At 37.1% G+C, this 12,343-nt stretch overlaps 1 protein-coding gene across 7 annotated transcripts in view; it reads left to right on the top strand.

Annotated features, from left to right (window-relative positions):
• The window catches only part of LAMA2 (laminin subunit alpha 2), a 777,226-nt gene that overhangs the window by 348,467 nt on the left and 416,416 nt on the right, over positions 1-12,343 (top strand). For all 7 annotated transcript variants that reach the window (XM_036766214.1, XM_036766215.1, XM_036766213.1 and 4 more), the window contains exon 11: positions 10,448-10,588. In XM_036766214.1, the coding sequence (XP_036622109.1) occupies positions 10,448-10,588 (141 nt within the window). The remainder of the gene's footprint in view (positions 1-10,447; positions 10,589-12,343) is intronic.

Below are 12,343 nucleotides of genomic sequence, written 5' to 3'. Positions count from 1 at the left end.
CAAATAACGTGACCTTCAACTTTTAAAAAATGTTATCACTTTCATTCACCAAATTGTTAAAGACCTAAACCATTGCTCAGGCTTTGGGCATGGGGCCTTGCATAGAAACAGGACAGAATTCCACTCTGTGTCATCCCCCTGAGCATTACACAGACTAGACAGATAACATCCTAATTAACCAAGGGAAATCTGTGCCCTTTAGGATGGAAATGTTGTCCCTGTGTCTCCAGCTCCCCCGCTAACTTTACAGGTAGTATCAATTGTATTCAAACACTAGTTGTATGGTGACCCCAAATAAGAAAAAGAATTGTTCAGAAAGGTAGGCCTTAGTTTGGAGGATGAGGCTTGGTAAGCATTTCTGTGTTTCTGACTACGTCATTGTCCCAGTCATTGGGATTATGCTTCCTCTCCTGCCTTCATCTATGTAGTCACCCCCCTGTTTCAACAATCCAGCTAGCAGCTGCTGTGGGGGTGTAAGATCCACCAACAGCCAGCACCCAGAAAGCTGCCAGCATGCTGCAAAAGCACAGGCTCTTTTGATCTGCTTTAATAGGGAAAGCGAGGTTAAGGGGTTGGCAAGCTTACTTTAATTCAGCATACAAATATCATTCACTTAGTTCAGGGGAAAAAGCCAGGACCCTGAACTCCAGAACAAAATACAAACTACAGACATCAACAGACAGACCTTGTCTGATTCAAATCCCAATACATAATTACCAGAGTTTCACAAAGTCTCAGCATCCAGGTTACAAGCTAGAGGGCCCTTAGCTACAGCTCCCCGGAGTCTCCGCATCAACACCATCTCGAGTGAGAGCCCTGCACAAATGGCTCTGTCCTCTCTTCTTATAGGGCTTCAGAAGTCATCAAACGTCATCTGAATGACCAGAACTTAGGCTGCTATGATTGGGTCTTGAGTTAGTCCCTCCCCTTAGGACCCTGGGAGGTTCACATCCACATAGGTTAGGTTAACACCTAATAGGGGTTAGAGCCTGGGGCTTAGCACTTAGTAAGACTCAAGGAAATACACTGAATTACTCAAAGGAAACAAAGCCAAACTCTTCAAGGGCACTTGTTGAACTAAGTGCTCAGGAGCCCATTTTGCTTACCAACACACCCCCTTAATTCCACTCAAATCAAAAAAGTTCGCCCCCATGGTCTTTGACCTTTGCAAAGATCACCTGGCTACAGCTGAGCATATTAGGTACTCTTTGCTCTTAGATTGCAAGAAAAGGTCTTAAGAGCTAGGTTTCTTCTGTGTTTTAGAAGCTCTGAAAAGGCAGGGGATATGGAATCAACAACTTTTTATTTTGTTGTATTTCTGTGGAGATCCATGGGCAAACTTGAAAAAAAAACTGTGGAGAACTGTGTTACTGTTGAAAAAAGAATTGCTGTCCATATTTAGTACAATGGAAAGCACTAGCTTGATTCCCATTGGAATACTTGCTTCTAATTGTTCAGTGCCAATTTAGTCAACCTAGTTATAAGACTATACATTGATTAGTCATACTCAATTTGCTTTGGGAAATATGTCTAAGACTTGCATGCTCATCATCCAGTTCTCCCCTTGTGTAGATAATTAATGAATTCATTGACAAAAGAAATGGAAAAGGTAGAGAGGCAAGTCTGGAGGAAGGTGGTGAAATTTCTTGATTGGATCAGATTCTGTACATTCTGAGTTTAAGTTGTTCAGTGGGGATCTCCAGTTGACAGAAATATGGGGAAAGAGTTCAGGTGAAAAGATTCTTGATCTCTCCCTATTATCTGTCCATCAGATCTTTCATAGCTTTGACTTTCGTCCTTTGAGATCCTCTGTTGCTAATCCCTTCAACAATCCATGTTCCTTCTTTCTTAAAACCTTCATGTTTTTGACCTTCTCCTCTTCTTATTCTACTAATCTGCCCCTTCTTCTTTTTCCAAGACATCAAGTATGGCTGTGGGAAGCACTGAAATCATGGGAACAATGCCTACTACATCTTTATGTTATCTGTCTGGGCTGTTACCTTTACATTAATCAATCAATAAACAAATGTTAAGAATTTACTGTATATCACTAGGCAATAGAGATACAAATACAAAGAATGAAACAAACCTTATTCTCAAGGAGTCTACCTTCTATGAAGGAGGCTAACAAGTACGTGTATTAGTTTATAAGGAATATAGTAAGGTGAAAAAATACAAGGTTTTTAAGGAGGAAGAGCACTAACAGTTGGGAGATCCAGACAGGCTTCATATAGAAGGTAGTGACTGAGTGGTATCTTAAAGGAAAAAGAAGATTCTATTAGAGTTGAAGAGGGAGTGTATATCAGGCATGAATAATCATCAAGGTGAAGGCAGGGAGATAGGGCATGGGGTGCTGTGTTTGAAGAGCAGAAAATAGGCCACCTGAATCGCAAAATGTGACCACAGAATGTATAAGGGGGATAATGTACATCGATGTCAAAAGGATCGGTTGAGGCCAAATTGTGAAGGATTTTGAAATCTAAACAGTGGATTTTGTGTTTTTTTTCCTAGATGCAGTAGAGAGCCACTGGGATATATTGACACAGTCAGATCTATGCTTAAGGAAAATCACTTTAGCAGCAATACTGGCAGCACTAGGGTGAGGTGAGACGAGCCAGGGAGAACAACTAAGAGACTGTTGCAATGTTTTAGATGAGGATGTGAACTGGGGTGGTGGTTGTATAAAAAGAGAGAATGGAGCACTTGGTGGAGATGTTGTGAAAATAGAAAAGGAAATATTTGGTAAAGGGTGTTCTATTTTGGACATGTTGGCAACATCATACAGTGCAAAAGAGCCCTGGATTTGGACAGAGAGGACCTGGATTCAAGTCCCAATTCTACCACTTACTGCTTAGGTGATATTAGACAGGCCACTTATTTCTTTGGTCATCAGTTTTCTCACTGAAAAAATGATGATATTGCTAGGTGTCTCCTGAGGTTCCCTCTAGCTACAAATCTCTGAACCTATGGAATTATAAGATGTCTCTGGGAAATACAGTTTTAAGTGTCAAGTAATTAGTTGATGATGTTGAACTAAAATGCAAGAGAAGAGACTGGAGGCTGGATATGTGTATATATATAATATATATACATACATATATATACATATATATAATATATATACATATATATATAATATATATACATACATATATATACATATATATATCTGTAAGTCGTCTTTTTAAAGATAATCATTAAACCCATGAGAGCTTATGAGGTCACCACGAAAGTTTATAGGGAGGAAGGAAGAACCAGGATAGAGCCTTAAAGAGCACCCACAATTAAGGGGCACAGTATGGATGACGAGACCTTAAAGGAGGCTAACACTGAGGAGGCAAGTAAGAGGAGAAATTGGAAAGTTCTGCATGTTTTGATTCAATTAAAAAAAAGATTTACTATGTTCGAGGAACAATATTACTCTAGGTCTTGAAAATACAATTCATATATCCAGTGACTTTATTTCATCTTTTCAATCTTCTTCAGCCTATCCACAGAAAAGCTTTCCCTGACTCTAGTCTTTGCTCCACAGAGCTGCCAAAGTGATTTTTGGGATATGAACCGTAGAACTTCCCCTACTCTGTTAACTACAGTGGTTCCCTATTGCATCTAGGGAAAAATATAGAATTCTCTGTTTAGATTTTAAAATCCCTCACACACTGAGCCCAACCTGTCTTTCTGACCCCATAATACATTATTCCCTTCCCAGACTTGGTGATCCAGCCAAACTGACCTTCCTTTACACTGTAAGGCAGAAGGCTAACTCATCCTCTGAAATTAAAAGGGAAAAAAAGATAATATAGGCAAAGGCCTTCTTTTGAGAGACATTTAAAGGTATAGAGGAAGAGGGGAAGGAGAGCTTATTTGGCATGGCTTCAATCTTTTTTTAATTTAAGTAGGAGGTGAGAGATCATTTACTTAGATGAGAAAGTGATAGTGATAGTGATAGTTAACGGTTTGAGGAGAGGTTTGGAATGAAAGAGGTCAGCTCTCTACTTATCATAGCCTTCCTCTTCTGACTATGCTTTCTGCTATTAGCTTATAGACATTACTTCTTTTGAGAACCTTTCCTACCTCTTTGACCTTTCTTTCCTGATCATCTTGCTGGTTCCTCTTCCTTATCCTACCCCCTAGTATGGATTTTTCAGAAAAATGTTGTCCTTTTTTTTTTTACTTTCACTCGGTGATCTCACCCACTCCTTTGAATTCACTTATCATCTCTTTTTGTTAATAAACATATTAGAATGTAAGCCCCTTGAAGTCAGACTATAGTGTTTGGCACATAGTTACATTTAATGACGTTGTTTGGAGATTGATAAGGTGGTCTTTTTAGAAAGGACCAATTTTACATATAAATATACACAATATGTAAATGCATAAATGCATGTGTGTGTGTTGACACACATATGTTCAAACACATACGTGTGTGTATTTGTGTGCATGAGAAAATCTGGACCAAAACCAAGCTCCAAGTGTGTATTTAGATGTCATGCATGCAAATGCATTCTTCAGTCTTTCATTGTACTAACCAGAGTTGCCGGAGTTTACACTGTAAGCAACATAACCCCTTCAGAAATTTCTATTAAGATGGTGACCTCTTGATGAGTAAGAATGTAATGATCTTTCATTTGCTTTTTATCCTTGCTCTATACTAACTAGTATATTGCCCTGCATATAGTAGGTAGTCAATAAGTACTAACTGACTGACAGATCACCCTCTTGGGTGATCTTTGTGATTCAGTAGAAAGGTGCAAGGAATGAAAAGCCAAGGAGAAAATCAATAATCAACTACAAATACACCTCGAAGAAAGCATGACTGAAAAATTCCTCCAACAATTATAGCAGGAAAGAGCTTGGAAATCACTGGAGGGACCCTGGTGGCTTTATCAATATAAGCCCCAGTTGGGCAACAATTACAGTTAAACATGTACCTCAGAAACATTTTCTAATTTACAGGAGGGCAATTTCATAATAGAGAAAACAGAGAAACTATTGTGGCTGTTTATTTCCTCTAGAGAGCAACTACTCTGAGAAAATAATAGGGGAAAAAGAAATTTGTTGTCAAGTCATATGGTACCTGGCTTCAAGAAACTAAGAAAAACAGAATTCAGGGTGACCTCTCTCACTTACCTTTGTAAGAAGAGAAGAGTATTTAAGGATAGGATGGGATAGCCAAGATAAAATAGAAATAACATGATTGCTAAGCTTGCTCCATTTCATGGAAAGTCTGAAAGCCTATGCCTTTACTATATTTTGCATACACTAAAATAGGTCTGGACATTAGATAAATTGATTAAATCCTATAAAAAATCATCTACAAAATGAAGTAATGGAGATATGATTTTTAAAACTCCTTTTATGTATAGTAGTTCAGTTCAACTCAACAACCTTATTTTATAAACAAGGAAGCTAAGGATAACTGGTTCATAGTTTTACTTTTAGCAAGAGTCAGAGCCTGCAGTAAGCTTCAAATTATCAAATTAAACAAGGGCCTAAAAATATATTTTATTGTAGAATTCTATTATCCTAAGCTTTAGAAATGGAAGGTTGCTTAGTTATTTGGGGAGAGGGAGAACCAAGAACCTCATTTTAAAGAGGAGGAAACTATTGACCAAGGTCTTAGAATTCAAACTAAGGGCTTCTGTCTACAATTCAAGTGCTTTTTATATAAAGAAAGAGGGAAAATTCATTTTTATTCATTTAACCAATTTAGTTATCATCTCAGGGAGTAGAAACAACCTTAGGGAATTGTGAATATACATAATATACATATATTATACATATGTGTATGTATATATACACATACATATATATGCACCCTATGTGTGTGTACATACATATATAAACACACACATGCAGACAGACACAGACATATTTTATGGTCTGGTTCAATTGTTTTGTTGGTTTAGATATGCCCTGTTAAGGAAATTCTCTCTTCCAATGAAGATTTGCAACTTTGGATCTTAGAGAATTTCTTTGGATGGTAAGTGGTCAAATGACAGTGAAAGATACGTGTGTGTGTGTGTGTGTTTGTGACAGAAAGAAAGAGAGGTATATACTTATAAATGTGTATGTATGTATTGTGTATGTATGTGTGTGTGTGTGTGTGTGTGTGTGTGTGTGTGTGTATATGTATACGTATGTATGCATGCTGGACCTGTGATTTCATTAGTATAGATCTCCTGGATGAGGAAACTTCTACCATTGCATGTTGGCACTTCTTGGTAACTTGTAGTCTTGCACAATTATCTTAAGTACACTGAGTGATTGATTAAATGACTTGCCCAGATCTTCTCAATTCGGTGATCTCTCTCTCTCTCTCCCCCCACCTGACCCCACCTCCGCCCCCCACTCTCACACACATCTATCTAAACAATCACATGTTATGTATTTGTACATGTGTGTATAGAGAAGTATAACATGAAGTAATATTAATACTCAGAATGTAAGTCTCAAGTATTCTGAGCATTAACATTTTTTACAAGGTTCATTATGAAAATTTTCACCCAGACTATAATTGGAAAAGCTCTCTAATGGGTTCTAAACAAAGATTAATGATAGAAATTAGCTTATTGAATTGAGAGAAGATGCCCTGTAGAAATGTTTGGGAGAGAAAAAAAGATAGGTTAGAGCCAATCTTGTTGAACATCTTTATTGGTAAAGTGTATTTGTCATATAAATTTCCAAGGCTTTTGAAGTTTATTAAGGATAAAGCAGAATTCAATCTGAGGAGTAGGAAATGTCAGCGGTGAATAAAATAACATTCTTATTGGTCAGTGCAGACTAATATCATCATCATTATCATCAAATATTTAGGACCACTTATATTTGAAGGTGTGCATTAAAAGCTAAGGGACTTGCCATGATAACACAAGCTGAAATCTTTCAGAGAGCTTGAAATAAAACAAAATAAAGAAGAAAAAGCAAATACAAAGTTTATACTATTTGAGAGTTTTACTTTTGTTTTAATAATAAAAACATTTAGGGATTCTCAAGTTTAAAAAAACCTAGTCAGGGAAGTAAATGGTACTTTAATGGCCTCTCTTGCCTGCCTTCTTTATTATCTGGCCCACTGAGCCTTTTTCCTTTTTCTTCACAGCATCACAATGTAGGTGCCTAATGGTAGACCAGACCACAATCTTGCATTTGAGGAGGACCAGAAATCTCTAGTGGTCAAAAAACCCTTGGTCTCATTACCATCTTATTTAGATTAGACAGCAAAAATACAGGGAATGGAAAAGTTAGCAGAGACCAGTGGTCTTTAAAGAGATCTTCAGCATATAGTTTGGCAGTGTTTAACAAAGTAAATTTACACCGTTTAAATGGCTCATCCATAAAGAAGATTACGTATTCTTGCCGAAGTAGTTCATACAATTGTGGAGATATTAGTATCAAGAGAAAGTATTGTATAAAAAGATCTCTGTCAATTGAATTAGGCTGACTCTGGATAAATGAATTGAAGATAAATTTCAGAAAATGATTACCTAAGAGCCTATAAGAAGTATTAGCGGCCCGGACCACAAAGGAACTCTTTCTGCTAATCCTTAAAAGGTGTTTTCCTCTTGACTTTTTGAATTTAGAAGTAAGGGTACCAAGAGATTTCCAGAATAATAGTTTAGAATATTTTCAACCAATCAACAAGCCTATAACAAGTACCTACTATGTGCCAGGCACCAGGCTGAGTACTGGAGATATAAATATGAAATGATAGGGATAAAATAATCACTTCATGGGCCTAGTTATAGAAATGATAACAACTATAAATTGGAAAGAATATGGAGCTGCAAATAAAAGATAACAGTAATAAGTAAATTTCATGCATAAATAAAAAATTACTGAATTTGAAAGAAAATGCCCATCGAAATAAGGTAGACCCCAGAGAGTTAGGCCAAGGAATTAACTAAATTACTTTATAAAATTATATATGTTCTGTGTAAAGTATCTCAGGATATAATAACATTATGTCATAGAAAAGTCAGAAGTACATTTTTCCTGAGGGCCTGCATCAAAGTCTTGATTTTCCTAGGGATAGGAATTATTTATCGATTGTATAGAAAGCAAGAACTTTGAACTTGTTGTTAAGGTTGGACATTACATTATTAGTATAAAAGGAGTTCTGTTAATTGTTGAATTGTAATTATTCTTGTACATAGAACAAGGAGGGGATGGAGAAAAGGCAAATTTAAATGGTATAAAAGAAGTTGTAATTGTTGATCTCAGTCTGGGTTTCAGGAAAGGGGTATTGGAAGCTTTCAAATTAGAGAAAATGAAATGTAGATTAGACTGAGCACTCAGGAACATAGTGTACCGAACATCCACCCAGCACTGACAAAAGGAGAGACTAAATTATCTAATAGTTATGTTCCATCTCTACTTCCTGTGTGCTCTCAGGACAAGCTCTCACCTTCAGTGCACTGGGAAATTATTTATTAGTGTAGGTTTGAAATCATCATAATTTGCTTTACTGAATTGTACTATGCTGAAGGAACTGAAACTTACTCAGAGCCACTAACAAACATTTGAATGATAATATTTCACATTCCGTATGGATCCTAGGTTACTGAAAGCTTGATCACTGAAAATAGTACTTAGGGATTACTTCATATTTGGGCAACTCATTGAGTTGGTGTCTGCTTTCAGCGAGCTCTTTTCATTACTGCTAATTGGAAGAATTGGTTGTAGAAATTCAGTCTGAAAATTACAGAACAGTAACTAAAAAGTTCCCAAATAGATATCATCCTGGATAATGCATCTTTTCCCTTTATCACTGTTCCTTTTGACAAGCTCAGAGTCTCTTTTTCTCCCATTTTATTTCTTTTCTGGGTTTTTCTCCTCTTTTATTTCTTTTTTCTAACTACAACTTTTTTCTCATCTCTTTCTTTTGTAGCTTCACATGAGTAAGTATTTTTGAGTACCTATTCTGCACATGGTAATATACTAGGTCAAACAAGAGTGGCATTTGGGAGTATTTTTCCCCCATATCTACAAAACAGTATTTATTTCCACATAGATATATCAGGACTGATTCTTCCCTCCCGTTCATAATAAGATTGTGTATTTAGATGTGAAAGGGACCTTAGATGTCATCTAGTCCAGTTTCCTCATTTTTCAGATGAAGACACTGAGCCCTAAAAGTTAACACATGCAAGGGCGGTTACATGGTACAGTGAATAGAGCGCCAGCCCAGGAGTAAGGAGGACCAGAGTTCAAATGTGGCCTCAGACACTTGACATGCTTACTAGCTGTGTGACCTTGGGCAAGTCACTTAACCCCAATTGCCCTGCCTTCACCCCTCAAAAAGAAAAGAAAAAAAGTTTACACACTCAACAGAAGCACTTCAGTTAGAACACAGGCCATTTGAATCCAGATCGGGTACTTTTTATAGCCCACCATATTGGCTCCTTATTATATTACTGTGTACAGGATTAATGAGTCCATCTAGACAACATTTTGGAGAATACCTATTTGGTGAAAACCACTCTCCCTTTAAGCCACTACACCAATCAAATGAGATAATGTGTGCAAAGTTCTTTGCAAACAACAAAGCGCTACATAAATGTCAAGTGTTTTTATCATAATAAAAATCTGTTGATTGATTGACTATCATCACAACCATAATTATTATTAGATGATAAATTTCACTAATGTGTGAAATAAATTTATGGAAGATAGATTGACATTGGGAAGCCACAATGAGCAGAGGAAAAAAAAACTCTTCTTCAATTCAGTCTGGACACAAAACTACCACTACAGCTTTCCTTATTGTGTGCTATCATTATACATTTATTCCTGTGCTACCCCTCTAAAAGGTTCTTACTTTTTGTGCTTCTGAATTTAAATACTTAGTTTCTTGCATTCATTTGATAATTTGGAAGAGCATCTTTATTTCTTCTGTGTGAGTGTGTGTGTGTGTGTTTGTGTGTGTGTGTGTGTGTTTCTGTGTATGTGAGAGAGACAGAGACAGAGAGAGAACACTGAGAAGATACATCTGGCTCTATGTGGTGTTCTTTATTCAATGTTTCCTAGCCCAATACCAATTATAAACTTAATGAAGGTTGTTTGATGATTAATTATATGTCTATCAGGCCACAAATGCAGTATTAATTGTCTCAAGAGTTTGCTAAATATTGCGGTCCACATTTTGATGACGTGAGAGACCCAAATTAGGATTTCCTACAGTAGATGAAAGTCCAGAATGTAACAAGGCATATCAGGGTTCCAATTATTTTCCCCTATGATATTTTATAGTAGGTAGCACAAAGCACTTTCTCATATACATCTTTGGAAAGAACAAAATGAGACTAATATGCTGCAGAAATGGTAGAGTACGTTTTAAAAAATGTACAGCAAGTATATTTCTCCTTGTGAATAGATCTATGAAAGACATAATTTTGGAGTATGATTTTTTTTCTGGAACAACCTTGCTAACACACACCTGTGTTTACAGGAAAATGTCGAAGGCAGAGACTGCAGTCGCTGCAAAGTAGGCTTCTTCAATTTACAAGAGAATAATCGCAAGGGCTGTGAGGAATGCTTCTGCTCAGGAGTGTCAGATAGATGTCAAAGCTCCCGCTGGACCTATAGCAGTGTAAGTAGCAGCTTCTCCATTCTGCCATAGCAATACGCTATTGTTCTTTTGTAAAAATCTTCAAGCAATTTTCTCTACATGCATCTTCTTCTGGAAGAAGAAGAAATTGGATTTTCTTTCAAATGGTAGTTGATGCTATTTCTGAATCTTTGATTGGAACCTTTTGAGTCTATTTCACAAACAATGTGACAAATATCCTAGCACATGGTTCTGGAAAGGATGGAATCTCTTGGAGCAAGTTGGCATGAAGCCCTCAGGGAGTGATGTGATTGATGTCAGCTAAAACATTAGTGGAATTGAAGTCTGTTCGACCTAAAGGCAACATGGTTCAATTGAGAGAGCATTAGCTAGCTATATAGAACATTCTGTTCTCTAATTCACCACAAATTTCAATATTCTGGACAAGAAAAAAATACTTTCTTTGCATAGTATTTGTTAAAAATTCCTTCTCAGTTAAAATTTGACTGTGTATCTGATCTTTAATTTGGGGTATATTATTCTAAATTTAGAAGCCAGACAAATTTCAAAATGCTAAATTGTTGTCTATGCTATTTAACTGTTATTTAAAAAAAAACTAATGAGATTCTCTTATACTAGCATACATGTGTCTTTTAAAATGGCAGGATACTATAAATTATGATGTAACCCCAGGGGTCCCTTCCCACAGAGTACCTCTGCAAACCTATCTCATGTTCAAGGCACATTTTATTCAATTTGTACCTAAAAATATAGCTCACAAAACCCCAGCAATGTTTCTTGACCAAATCAACTAGGTTATTTGGACATTAGTTCAAAGCAAAAAGAAACATTTAATGAAACAAATAATATGACAAGGAAAGTTTACTCTGTACAGGGGTGCACTTTCCCAATAACACGATAATAGCAGGGACACTCATATTCTTAGGTCACTGTACCAAAGAGAACTTACATCTCTCACTGCTGTTGGCTACTTCCCCTATAGACCTGTTGACCTTTCTGGCTGGTCAGGTAATGCATTTTGGCTGTAGGCTGCAGGGTTGATGCTTCTCATCATCTCTGTCATATGCTGGTCCTCCACAGCTAGGCTGCTCCCCATGGGCCCTCTGCTTCTCTTTGCTGCCACCTACTGGTGTTCTACTGAGTTGCGCCACTATATGGCTTTCCCATAAAGGAGTTTTCTGCAATTGGGGCACTGCCTCAGGAACTTCTTCAGTTCTTCTCTGATTTAGACCGCAGAACAGTGGCTTGCTGTCCAGAGAGCAGGAGCCTTCAAATGTAGGTTATATTTGTCTTTCGAGCTTCTTAGATTATGCCTAAGCAGCTACTCTCTGAGGCCAGTTACCTATTTGACTTAGACTGAGAAAATCTCTTTCAATCTTTTTTTTTAACTCCCATGATACTAAGCATAGTCCAATCAGATCACCTCAGTAGCAAAACTAAAGGGGACTGGGCAGAGTTGAGGACCTTTGTGCTATTTCCCTGCCAGTAACAAAGCAGCTGACTTCTGTACAATTATAGAAGAGAAGCGATAATATTTCTTAAGTTTCCAGCATATAATAAAAAATGGAAAGAGAAAAATTCAGACATCAGCTCTGAAGAACAGCAAGGTCTTTGTACCTTAAATTTTCTAACCTTTATATTAGGGATGATTTATGGTTCTGTTCTTTGATGGGAACATGATTTTATGTATCCATCGAAGCAGGATATAATAGAGGCAACACAGGGTAGTGAGTGAGTAGAGGGCTGGACTCAAGAAGACTTGAGTACCTCACACAC

The sequence above is a fragment of the Trichosurus vulpecula genome, chromosome 7 (assembly GCF_011100635.1).
Source record: "Trichosurus vulpecula isolate mTriVul1 chromosome 7, mTriVul1.pri, whole genome shotgun sequence".
In the NCBI taxonomy this organism is placed as follows: Eukaryota; Metazoa; Chordata; class Mammalia; order Diprotodontia; family Phalangeridae; genus Trichosurus; species Trichosurus vulpecula.
The sequence above is the reverse complement of the archived record's forward strand: the minus strand, read 5'-3'. Positions and strand labels throughout refer to the sequence as shown.